Source organism: Elephantulus edwardii, unplaced genomic scaffold (genome assembly GCF_000299155.1).
Source record: "Elephantulus edwardii isolate Elephantulus edwardi_28Jun2011 unplaced genomic scaffold, EleEdw1.0 scaffold00009, whole genome shotgun sequence".
NCBI lineage: Eukaryota > Metazoa > Chordata > Mammalia > Macroscelidea > Macroscelididae > Elephantulus > Elephantulus edwardii.
Window position 1 is genome coordinate 5963358 of NW_006399759.1, and position 12835 is coordinate 5976192.

The 12835-nt window shown below is 47.9% G+C and overlaps 1 protein-coding gene across 1 annotated transcript in view; it reads right to left on the minus strand.

Annotated features, from left to right (window-relative positions):
* CAD (carbamoyl-phosphate synthetase 2, aspartate transcarbamylase, and dihydroorotase) overlaps positions 1-12835 on the minus strand; it is a 42594-nt gene that overhangs the window by 10137 nt on the left and 19622 nt on the right. The window contains exons 17-37 of the mRNA XM_006880697.1: positions 9923-10167; positions 9433-9679; positions 8795-8893; positions 7679-7903; positions 7409-7591; positions 7056-7274; positions 6593-6760; positions 5060-5242; positions 4864-4968; positions 4223-4462; positions 3985-4066; positions 3537-3703; positions 3257-3421; positions 2948-3079; positions 2529-2730; positions 2023-2213; positions 1790-1930; positions 1521-1622; positions 952-1048; positions 259-303; positions 16-150 (exon numbers count right to left, since the gene is read on the minus strand). Of these exons, the coding sequence (XP_006880759.1) occupies positions 16-150; positions 259-303; positions 952-1048; positions 1521-1622; positions 1790-1930; positions 2023-2213; positions 2529-2730; positions 2948-3079; positions 3257-3421; positions 3537-3703; positions 3985-4066; positions 4223-4462; positions 4864-4968; positions 5060-5242; positions 6593-6760; positions 7056-7274; positions 7409-7591; positions 7679-7903; positions 8795-8893; positions 9433-9679; positions 9923-10167 (3373 nt within the window). The remainder of the gene's footprint in view (positions 1-15; positions 151-258; positions 304-951; positions 1049-1520; positions 1623-1789; positions 1931-2022; positions 2214-2528; positions 2731-2947; positions 3080-3256; positions 3422-3536; positions 3704-3984; positions 4067-4222; positions 4463-4863; positions 4969-5059; positions 5243-6592; positions 6761-7055; positions 7275-7408; positions 7592-7678; positions 7904-8794; positions 8894-9432; positions 9680-9922; positions 10168-12835) is intronic.

Genomic DNA, 12835 nt, shown 5'->3' on the forward strand with positions numbered 1-12835 from the left:
GGACGGACAGGATATGTTGGCCCACTAATGAGTGCAGCAGGGGTGAGGTCTGGGGGTGCAGCAGGCCAGGGGCCCCCAGGTTCTGGGGTGATGCCTGTCTAGGTACTGGTGGTGGAGGGTAGCAGGTGCCATCAGGGGTTCCCGTCAGCTCTGCAGTGATAGACAGGGCAGAAGAAGCTGGTCAGAGGGTTCTTCCTACCTGGGCCAGATCAGAGAGGTCCCTGAAGGAATGTGGGCTCAGCACTGGGGTTCTCTTACCTGGCTCTGCTGCCTTTCGGGAAGACTTCTCTTTTGGTTCCTCAGCTGTTAACAGGACAACAGGACAGGTTTAAGCCTGTGACTGGGGTTGAGGCAGAGCCGTTTCCAGGACCTCTATGTCACTGTGCAGGTGTTAAACCAATTCACACACAGTAGCACGTGGCTGCAGCAAGTTAGGGAAGTGCAGGAGGGACCGAAGCAGCTCAAGGGAGACATGATTCCCCAGGGGCTGTGCTGTTTGTGAACAGTGGTGTCCTCCCCTGGCCCTCCCATTTGGCAAAGGGATCCTATGCAAGAGGAGGAGCTGGGCTCACAGCAACCAACAACACAGATTTACCCCACGCTCTGATGCCCTGTGGGATCCCAGGTGCCAGGCGGAGGAGCATAGCTGCCCACAACAAAAAAGGGCAGTGAGAAGAGGCTGTGGGGAGACTGCCTCACACGGGGGTAACTGGTTTAGGTAAAGGATGGAAAAGCAGTTAAGATTAAGATGAAGGACGGAGAGGGGGACAAGGTAGGTGGATGAAGAAGAGGTGCTGGGAGGATGGGATGTACAGAGGGTCGTAAACACGGAAACACTTGTGGTGGATAGGCAGCTACGGTCCCAGCCCCACCCTGTCGGGGTAAAAGGGTATCCTGGCCCTGCACTGCTCTGAGTCAGGTGCCCTACTCAGTTCTGAACTCTCCTATTACCTGGAAGACCTGGATCAGAGGCTCGGTGGATTCGGGGTGGCAGGTGGAAGCGGCTGTCAGGAAGCCCTGGGATGTTCCGGCGGGGTCTTTCAGGTGTCTGGAGAGTCAACGTCGACACGATGATTTAAAAAAGTAACTGAGCCAACCAGCTGCCCCGAAGCTGACTCTGACTCAGGGCAACTCTACGTCCGGGAAGAACCTTGCTCCACAGAGTCTCTAACGTCTGATTTTCTGGGAAGCAGATCACCAGGCCTTTTGGAGGCACCTGAGTGGACTAGACCTTAACCTTTGGGTTATAGTGAGGTGCATTACTGTTTGCATCACCAAAGCACTAACTGAACTAAGCCCGCCTGACTTAACCTCTCACCGTCCACTTGAGCCCCATTGTGCCACAGCTCTTAGATCTATCCGCTCCTTACAACACACTCAGAACTGTCAACAAACTGTCCTCTACAGGTACGTGACACTCCAACGTCGGGGCCTCCTGACACATCTCTGTTGGACTGACACTGGACTTATACCTGGGGGAACCCTGGCCCCACCTCCTGACCCAGGGGCTGTGTGGTTACCGTGGTGAGCTCACTGGCCGCAGGGGCTGTGGGTGTGGGCTGGGGAACAGCCCCCTGTGGCCACTTCCGTACATCCTGCCCATAGCCGGGGGGCACCAAAACCTGCAGACAAACGGCACCAGTGAGTGAATACCAGCACAAGGACAAGCTGCCCCAGGAACGTGTCCCACTGGTCCTGGATGAGGGGGTTGTAGATGTGTTGGGGCAGGAAGAAAAATAGTATGGAAGGAGAGACCGTGGCTGAGATCAAGCATGGGCCACACACATACCTGCCCATCTATATAGGCAACCTCCCCTCGGAGGACCACACGGCGGACAGTGCCCTTGACCTTCTGCCCTTCAAACGGAGTCCAGTGGGCCTTGGAGAAAGGCATGTGGCTGGGGATTGTCCATTCATGCTCCAGATCCACCTGTCCAGAGGGCCATGGTTATGTGAGGTAAAGGCCACGTTCACAACAGGGAACAGAGCTCCCAGCCTCCTCCTGGTCCCTTGCTCCCAAACCTCCACATAGGTGTCTTCTTGGGGCGGCAGGTGAAAGATACGCCGAGGATTGTGGTGCAACCGCTGTACCAGGTCGTCCAGGCTGAGGCGGCCCTCGCTAACAGCGGTCAGCAGCAGCGGCAGCATGGTCTCAAGGCCCGGGAAGCCAGGAGGAGGCGTAGGCCCGCATTTCTCCTCCAAAGTATGAGGGGCTAGTTGAAAAGTCACAACCTTTAGGACCAATCCCCCCACACCTAGGAAATCATACATGCTCCCAGGACTGTACAATCTCATTAGATTTCCTACCTGCCAACCTCTGAGGTGTTACCTCTAACCTATGTATTCCCATTCATAATTTTGCTCATTCATGTTTTTAATGTATATTCATTGCATACTCCTCAGCGGCTAGATGCTGTGAGGCTATACATATAGATCAGGGTCCATCTTTTCTCCTTTGGGGTTGCCTCACCTCCTGAGCTGGGGTACAGCCCTGTTAGGGCAAAGCAGCACACTCTGGGCCCTCTCACCATGGTCCGAGGCAAAGCAGTCTATGACAGCCATGTTTTCCCATAGAGCTTCCACATCCTGGCGGGAGCCAAGTTCAGGCCGGACCTCCCCCTTCCCAGGCCCAAGACGTTCCAGGTCATCTCGGCTCAGCAAGAGATGGTGAGGGGCCACTTCACAGGTCACTGGCAGCCCCTGTGCCTTTGCAGCTTTGATCAGTAGGATCTGGGGAAGAGAGCAGGGAGATCCCAATCAAGTTCCCACTCCTTATAGCCCCGGCCCTACAAAATACTACAGCCAACTGCCAGACCTCTGGGAAACTACGGGGCAGGGACACGGAGGGTGTTAGTTTGAGGTTCTCCTGCTGTCCCTTCCCGCCATGAACACGACCCCTGACGTTACTGAAGAGCGTTGGGCGCAAGGACTTCTGGCATGTTCTTACCTCCTCCTTCCGTGCCACGTGACAGATGTGCACGGAGCGCTGGGTCAGCTGAGCCACCATGAGGATGGCCGCAACACTTTGCCGCTCTGCGTGGGCCACAATGGGGAGGTGGGACGGCCACGTCTCAAAGTGCTGGGACAAGAATAATTTATGAGAGAATGCACAGAGTAAAAGTTGATTCTCTGAGCTTCTGAGAGCTCACAGTCTACATGAAGGTCTTGTGAATCTCCAAAGAGGTCAGCCACTGAGGTGGGAGCCCTCATGCCAAGAGACTGTGTAGTAGCCTCCTACCAACTGCCCACTCCATACCTCCATCCACTGGGCCACATTATCCAAGCGCAGCTCAGAGAAGGTCTCATTGAGGTAGAGCTTCAACCCTGCAGCAGACCCAGCAAGAGGGCCCAGGGTCCCTGCATTTTCAGATGAGGCCCCGAGGAATAAGGCAAAGTCACAGCGGGCACCAGCTTCTGCCAACTAAAAAGGATACAAGCACAGTAAGGCCCCTCCATGCCAACCAAGTCAGCTGGGCACCAGTAGTCTGGACTCGGAGATGGTTGGTGTCATCTCCACTATGACGAAACAGGCTCACCTTTTGGGCCAGGGCCAGAGCAGGGGCATCGATGATGGGGGGCCGGGTATTAGGCATGGCACACACCATGGTGACACCCCCAGCCAGGGCAGCCGCTGTGCCTGAGGAGAAGTCCTCTTTGTGTGTTCCACCCGGTTCCCGAAGGTGCACGTGGACATCTATCAGTCCTAAGAGAGCATGGAAGAGGCTATTAAGGCATCGAGGGGAAATGAATGTCTTTGTGCAAGATTAAAAAACGCAGAAACAAAAATGACATCCCAGAGGTGACTGAGGTAGCGGGAAAACTAGCAGCAACTGTCCAGCGATTAAGAAAGCTAGGCGGGGTGACTCTGGGACCTTCATAGCCTCTAGTTCAGGGCAGAGTAGCCTCCCTTCACACTGAGGTCCTCTATCTATGCCAGATGCTACCACTGTTTAAGAGCCAAGTTCTCCCACCAGAAGCATTTACCAGGTAGTCGCACAAGCTTTCGGGAGGTCATGCAGTCAACGTGTACCTTCAAAGGAGGGGCTGGCCCAATTTGGCCCAATGCCTGCCGAGTGGAAACCAAAGTCATTTTGATTTGAAGGAAGGGTCACACCGAATAAAGAGGTGCCCACTTCCCTAACTCTGCAGCCACGTTTGGCTACTTCATACTGACATGTCTCATCCTGCGCCAATGTCATGGTATACACACAGTCAAAGTTACCTCTACAAATAGTTTGGTGCACTTGATGTCGATGATGAGGGGCACAGAGAAATCGGCAGCCAGGCGCCGGGTGCGGTAGCCCTTGGTGACAAAGGAGGAGAGCCGCCGGCCACCAGCCCCACGCATTGAGAGGTTAATCACCAGCTCAAAGTGATTCTCAGCCAGCTGCTCCAAGATGCTTCGCTGTGGTGGGCACTCCCCATCCACTGCCTCCTCAAAGTGCCAGTCGACAGCTGTGATCTGCAAGTCCAAAGTCAAGGTTAGGGCCAGTTAGCCTGGCTGGTGTCAGAGGGAAGAGTGAAGGGTAGGGAATGAGCCTATGATGAGGAGACTGAGGATCCAAAAGGTGGCAACCAGGATGTTTCTAAGTGGACAATGCTATAGTTGAAGCATAATCTTTTAACAGGAAAGAGGCCCATGCTAAATTACATAGTTGTCAAGGACTAAGTGCAATATGAGCTCCTTTTTGTGGACTAATAAAGTCTACAAACACACACATACACACAGAAATCAAATCAAAGAAGGAATCAGACCAGATTGCCTTGGTTTTGGAATAGTCTTCGTGGCATAAATATTGTAGAACAACTACTCTCTACGACTCTCCAGCCTGCATTGGTGGGCTGGTTGTGTGAGCCCCTCACCTTGATGCCATGCTCTGTGTAGAAGTCAGCGGTGCCCAGACTAGCATACAAGCTATAGCCCAGGCTCTCCAGCAACCGCACTGTTGGGAGCAGCTCACTTTTGTTCTGAAGCCAAAAAAGAAAGAAGATTAGACTGTGCTTCTCTCATCTTTCACTTTAAGGTTAACCCTGATCCTGAGAGCCTGAATTCTGGTACCTTGTAGCTGCCAATTGTCAACAAGATGTTCTTCTTGGGGATCTTAAAGCCAGTACTTAGCATGGCCTTGAGGTAGGCCTCACAGCGGCTCTCCCCAAAACAGGCCACTTCTCCTGTACTGGTCATCTCCACACCCAGCACGACGTCAGCACCGGCCAAACGGGAGAATGAAAACTGGGGGACCTGAGGAAGAGGTTGGAGAATGCCAACTGGAAAGGCTAAGGAAGCAGGATGTAAGAGAGAGGAGAAGCCATAGAGTAGAAGAGGCGCTAAGACAGCAAAGTGGCCCTCTCCCAAACACTGAACTCATTCAAACATTTAGGTCAGCCTTCATTTTTTAAAAAGATACACTAATAAGCCATGAGCTTTATTGACGCAGCAGTACTTTACAATGAACCTAAGAGACCACCTTCTCTGGGAGGACGTTTGTACAAACCCTTGGTTTCTTCCACCTCACAAAAAACAAAATCCCTTTTACCACAGTCCTTGGACTTGTGCCTGCAAGTCCCCTCACCCATTTTCATAAAAAGGGGGTACTGAGCAGTGCACAAAGGTACTCCTGACCAAGGCTGGTCAGCCACGCAACAGTCAAGATGGCAGCTGTGCATTACGTAGACAAAAGCAGATGATAAGATCCTGCAAAGGGACAATTTCTCCCTCACTTTGAAAAGAAAGTAAAATATACTTCGAGGACACAAGTTCTAAGTTAGTTTAGTTGGGAGTCCCGAGGAAGATGACCCATGTCAAATCCAACTTAACAGCTTCAGCACGAAAAATTCTTATCTCCTCAGGGGTTTCTTTCTTAAAAAGTTTCCCTTGCTGTCAGAACATATAATGTAGCTGAGTCTTCTTACTGCTAATGTCTTTCTGTGCCACTGGTATAACACCGTGGTCTTTTCTAGGGGATTCTCAAACCCTTTATAAATGTACTTCTTAAAGTCAACACTTTCTGTCCACTAACCACACATCCTGTTCAGTTTCATTGCTCTTAGAAAACTCTTGTGAGCACCTTCATCACTGTATCCTGGGCCTGCTCCTGGGAAGTCTGATTCTTGGTGTTGAGTTCTGCACAGCTGCATGAAATGACTGAAGCATATAACCTTACTGCAGAAGCCTATTCACCTCTGCTACCACTTGTTCCTGTTCGTCCACAATCTGTTCTCATTAAACACATGGATGTGAGGACAGCATGTTCCAGACCATCGGGGACCTGGGGCACACTCAACCGCACAGCTAAGCTCTGACTCAAAGGCAGGAAGGGGACCCTTGGTACCTTCTCCAACTCCTCTCTATGAAGCCTCCTGCCAGTCAGCCTTCCTGTTGCTGCTACTCTATGAAGACCATCTAGTCTTCTCTTAGTTCATACTTCAGATAGTCCCTGGTGTTTTAGTACTTTCTGTTCTCTCTCCTAATCAAAAATTCAAATTTCATCCTCTTCTTTCAAGCCTTCCCACATCAAGCCTTTTGAAATCAGTATCTCATCTCAAAACTCCTTTAGCACTGTCTCTCTGTTAAGGTTTTAATCTTCCTTACCTTCACTCCCACGACTCCAGTGCCAGTCATGAGACCCACAGGTTCTACCTCTTCCCCCATGATGACCTGTGTGGCCAATGCTACTAGGTCCACACCTAGGGTCTTAGAGACGAAAGGGAAGGAGCGGGAAACTCGCACGTTGCATTCGATAACTTTCAGCTGGTCATCCTGGGCGGAACAGAGGGAGTGAGAGACAGGCAGAGAAATTGGTTAGGCTCCCCAAGGCTAGGCTTACTGGTACTTCTCCATTAACTTTGACTCCTTCCCTCCCTCACCATTCTGTGACTGATCAATCTGGTACAGGAGCTGAAGACAGCAAGACTGTCACAAAACTCGTTAAAACTGCGGACTCAAGCTCTGCTCACCCCCCTTCCACTAGCCTTCCTGGCACTGTCTAAGCACAGAAGGAGAATGAGCTGTGCCCCTTGAATCCTTTCCTCTGGCCCGTATACTCTCCTATCACCTTGGCGATGAGTTGCAGATTGAAGGGGCCTGTGACCTGCAGCTCCTGGCCCACAGCATGCACAATGGCTTTGATTCGCTCCAGGGTTTTAGCGGTGATGTCCTGTGGTGGCGTTACCAGAGTAGCATCTCCCGAGTGCACACCTGCGTTCTCTACATGCTCGGAGATGGCAATGGCTACCACCACTCCATCACAGGCCACAGCATCCACGTCAATCTCCTGGAGGTGAGGGGTAGAGGCAGTGTGACCTACAAACATGGCCGCTTCCTTCTCCCACTTGTGCTCAATCCAATCCCCTCTTCAGCCCACTGCGTGTGGACTCCCACAGGGGAGTCTCCTCAGCAGCCCCTCACCTTGGCTTCCTGGATGAACTTGGAGATGACCACAGGGTGTTCCTTGGAGACGGCTGCCGCACTGCTCAAGAAGCGCTCAAGGTCACCATCAGTGTAGGCCACATTCATCGCAGCACCGCTCAGCACATAGGAGGGACGCACCACGCAAGGGTACCCCACAGACTGGCAGAACTGGCGAGCGCTCTAAGGATGGCAGAGAATTTAGCTGATTTGCCAACCCTCCCAAGAGCATCATTCATGCTCCAGCCGACCCACCAGTCCCCTACCCACCTCTAGGTCACTGAGTTCCCGCCACTGAGGCTGGCTGATACCAATGGTGTCAAGGAGACGAGAGAACTTGAAACGGTTCTCAGCGGAGTCAATGGCTTCTGGAGAGGTGCCCAGCACCCGGCACTGCTGCCGATGCAAAGCCATGGCCATGTTGTTGGGCAGCTGCCCACCCATGGAGAGGATGACACCTTCGGGGTTCTCGAGTTCATAGATGTCCATCACCACCTGAAGTGGAGGAGGGTAGTAATGGGTGGTAACAACTAAGAGATATCATCTCACCCCATAAGAATAGTAAAATTTAACAGAACAGCAAACATTAAATACTGGTGAGGTTGAGGAGAAATTGGAACCCTTATTCACTGTTGGTGTAAAATGGTGCAACCACTATGGAAGGCAGTATGGCTCTTTCTCAAACAGTTACAAATAGAAATACCATTTGACCCAGCAATTCCACTACTGGGAATATACCCCAAAGAAACGATTAATTGTGGCTTTGTTCACAATAGCAAAGAGTTGGAAACAACCTAAGTGCCCATCAACAAACAAATGGATAGAGAAGCTGTGGCATATTCACACAATGGAATACTATGCTGCATTGAAAAATAAAGAACTTCCTTACCCTCTGCCCTGCCCCACCTGTGGGAAGCCGAATATCAAATTTAATATTAATAATAAACCAAATGCTATATCAGGATATGAGGGAGGCTTAATACAAGCTAGAATTCATCCAGTGGCACTAAGGCATTCCTTAAGAGCCAACATTGTTCTTAGTTTGTATTTACTGAATCCCTCCTAAGATAAACATAAGGTAAACAATAGAGAAGAACTCAGCCTTATCACAAAAGACTTCCCCACATCCTTTGTTTTCTACTCCCTTGTGATTTCCCTTTGTTTATCTTCCCAACAATTCTCAATAAATACAGAGAGGTATAGCTTGAGGAGCTTCAGTAGGTATTGTCATGTTGGCCCCTTGTCTTTATGCTGTTTTACCTCATTTCTGGTTGTCTGTCTCACTATTACTAATTATAAAAATACCTTACCCTCTGTCTGCAACAAACCACCAATCCCCCTCTACTCCAACCACTCGGGCAAACCGACAACTCTCATCATTCTCACCTCAAAAGAGATCTCATCAAAGTAGAGTCGGTCACACATGTCATAGTCGGTGCTGACTGTCTCTGGGTTGTAATTCACCATGATGGTCTTATACCCCATCTGTTGAACAGGAAGGGAATGATATTTACTGATTAGGTGGACAGAAGTATACGGAGATGAGAAATCAAAGCTTTGGGGACGCCCACCCAGATTCCCAGAAGTAGCTGTCCATCTCTAAGGACATCTGTCTTGGGAGAATACTAGAGTCCAGCACATGTTTTAGAGAAGTAGTTATAAACTACTGGGGAGAAAATATATGCACTATGGAGGGCATGAGATATTGCAGAGACTCTCACAACCCAAAGCCTTACAATGTGTTGTTAGGTGCTGCTGAGTTAATATCAATCCAGAGCTGTTCCTCCAGTGGGTTTTCAGAGGCCATAAATTGCTCGGAAGGAGATTTGCCCATCCTTTCCTTGTGGGGCAAATGGTGGACTTGAATTGTGTGCCTCTCTCTGGGCTGGCAGTGCAAGTTCCTATTACTAGGGGACCAGAGCTCTCATGATTTAAGCTGAAGCAATTAATGCAGAATGCAAGGATTAAGTGTATGTGGACAAGCAGAGCTATTAGACACTGGTATGAAAGATGGACCCTCTGACCTTTCGGAGCTGCTGGATGGAGCCTACGGCACACCAGTCAAACTCGACACTGGAGCCAATGCGGTAGACGCCTGAGCCAAGGACTAGGACGTGAGGCGTTCGGAAGGTGAGGTCATGAGTAGTGCCCCAGTATGTCAGGTACAGGTAATTTGTCTGTGCTGGCCACTCAGCTGCAACCGTGTCAATCTGCTTCACTGCTGGGCGGATGCCCAGCTCCTGACGCAGCTTACGAACAGCTAGCTCTGTGCTAAATGGGGGGAAAGAGAAACGGGGTAAGAAACACACAGGCCCTGGAGTAGGAAAGGACTATGTAGAGAGGTTTGACGCCTGGGTAAAGATTGGAAGAGTAAAACTATCCCCACAAATCATCACTCTTTCAGGGATAAGAGAGGCTTTCTAAATATTCCAGTCTTCCTTCTAAAAGGTGTTTACTGGCAAGGGTTCCCAGCCCAACCTTTCTCAGCCCGTGGCCCTCACCGCCATCTCTGACCTCAGAACTGCAAGGGCAATCTGCTTGTCTGAGAAACCAAGGCGCTTGGCTTGGTGCAGCAGGTCTGGGGGCAAAGGCTGCCCGCGGTGCTGTTCTAGCAGCTGTGTGTGTGCTATAATGCATTTCATTCGGTGCAGGAACCAGCGGTCAATGCGAGTGAGTTCATACAGACGCTCTACAGAGTAACCAGCCCACAGAGCAGCTGCCACCACAAAGATCCGCTTATCCGTTGGGGTCTCCAACTCCTAAAACAGAGAAAAGTCAGATATGTGGGTCCTGGATTGTAAACATGCAAGAGTTAGGAAAATATCAAGCAGAGAAACTCCTACTCTTCTGCTGACACTTCTCAAAACTCAAGAACAGGAGTGGTGGCCACTGTGTTAGGAAAGGAAACTGAACCACACAGCTTGGGCTCAGGGACCACAAACACTTGCAGACAGACCCTGGTTCGGTCTCTTACTGGCTGTGCAGCTTTGAGCAAGTCTCTTAACTTCTCCAAGCTTCAACCTTTTTCATCATCAAAAACAGGTCTAACAACTCGAGAATAAAAGATTAACTTACAAGATAACTTTAAGAAAGGTAATAAACTTACTGATCAAAATAAAAAGAGGGTAATCATAAAGACTTAGGAAAACCATAAAAATCATTAAAACAACAGCAAAGAAGGAAATAAGAAAAGACATAAACAAAAAAACTCAACACAAAGCAATCAGCAACATCACACACACACACACACACACAGACACACACACACACTCTCACACTCACACACCAGAAAAATGATAGCAACAAAACCATGCCTATCACACTGAACTGGAATGGACGAAATGTACCAATCAAGAAAAAAGAAGAGTAGCAGAATGGATAAGAAAACATGGCCCATTTATTGTCTGTAGGAGAGACACCTTGGACCCAAGAAATAGACAACTTTACAGTCCAGAAGATTCAATACAACACTTTCACTCATGGACCAAAATAGATAGGAAGACACTGAACAAAGGCACAGAAGAACGAAATAATGCCATTAACCCTCATGATTGCACAGACATGTATAGAGTATTCCACTCCACAGGGCACAATATACATTCTTCTCCAGTGCACAATGGTACATTCCCAAGAACAGATCATACATTAGGATGCAAAACAAGCATTAATAAATAAATTCAACAAAATCAAAATATTACAAATATCTTCTTGGATTACAAGGCTATAAAACTAGAAGTCAAGAACTGGAACATCAAAGAAACTACATGAAAACAAAATGACACCTTGCTTGAATAGTATTGGGCAATAAAATAAAGTTATTGAAGCAAATGAGAATGAAAACCCAACACACCAAAATCTTTGGGACACAGAAGCAGTACTCACAGGTCAATTTATAACAATAAACATGAACATCAAAAAATAAGAAAACCAAAATAAGTATCTCGACTCAACATCTCCAACAATTAGAACAGCAAGTAAAGCCTAGAGTCTCCAGAAAGGAAACAATAAATAAATAAAACCAGAAAAAATAAAAAGAATTAACAAGACTAGGAAATTGGTTCTTTAAAAGTATTGGTAAAATCAACAAGCGCCTGGCAAATCTAATGGAGGAAAATAATATGCAAACTGTACAAATAGGAAATAAAATGGTAACATCACAACAGAACCAGTTGAAATAAAAAAGATAATAGCAAAATACCATGAACAACTCCTCTCCAACAAATTTGAAAATCTAGAAAAAAATAGGTATATTTCAAGAAACTAACATGGAGGTAAAAAATTTGAACACACTCATCACAGAAGATATTAAATGGGTCATGAAAACACTTCCACTCTTTTGCCACATCAGCTGCGAGAATGAAGACCATTCTCAGCAATCAGACTGTTGACATTTCAGAGAGTGTTGACATTACTTTGAAGGGACACACAGTTATTGTGAAAGGCCTGCGAGGATCCTTGTGGAGGGACTTCAATCACATCAATGTAGAGCTCAGTCTTCTCGGAAAAAGGGGCGTTGTGTAGACAAACGGTGGAGGAACAGGAAGGAGCTGGCTACTATGCGTGTGCATTCTCTGTAGCCATGTACAGAACATGTTCAAGGGTTTTACACTGGGCTTTCCTTACAAGATGAGGTCTGTGTGTGCTCATTTCCCCATCAACGTTGTGATTGAAGAGAGTGGATCTCTGGTTGAAATTTGAAACTTCTTTGTGATAAATACATTGAGAGAGGTCGAATGAGACTGATCAGGTATTGCTTGTTCAGTATCGCAAGCCCAGAAAGATGAGTTAATTCTTGAAGAAAATGACATTAAGCTTGTATCAAATTCAGCAGCTTTGATTCAGCAGGCTACAACAGTTAACAACAAGAATATCTGAAAAATTTTTGGCTGGTATCTATGTCTCTGAAAAAGGAACTGTTTAGGAGACTGATGAGTGATAGCTAGGAGTTTTCCAGCTATAGAAATGAGACTGGATGGGTCCTAAGATGCATCTGATTCTTGGAATAAAATTCTATTAATTTGATTTTTATTTTTCTCTTATTTATTCTTTTTAAAGTGTCTAACAACGATGAGACATAATCTCACCCCAGTAAAAAGAGCAAAACTCAACAGAACAGCAAACAACAAATACTGGCGAGGTTGCAGAGAAACTGGAATACTTATTCACTGTTGGTGGCAGTGTAAAAAGGTTCAACCACTACGGAAGGCAGCAAGGCGCTTTCTCAAAAAGTTACAAATAAAAAAAAAGGAAAAAAAGAACAACAAAAAGTTACAAATAACCACAACAAGATAAAGGTAAACAATGCAACTGAAAAATGGGCACAGTCTACAACCAGGAGAAGATAAAATAGATGAATGGGACCTTCTAAGAATCAAATCCCTATGCACATGCAAAAACTTCTCCAACAGGGTAAAAAGGGAAGCCACA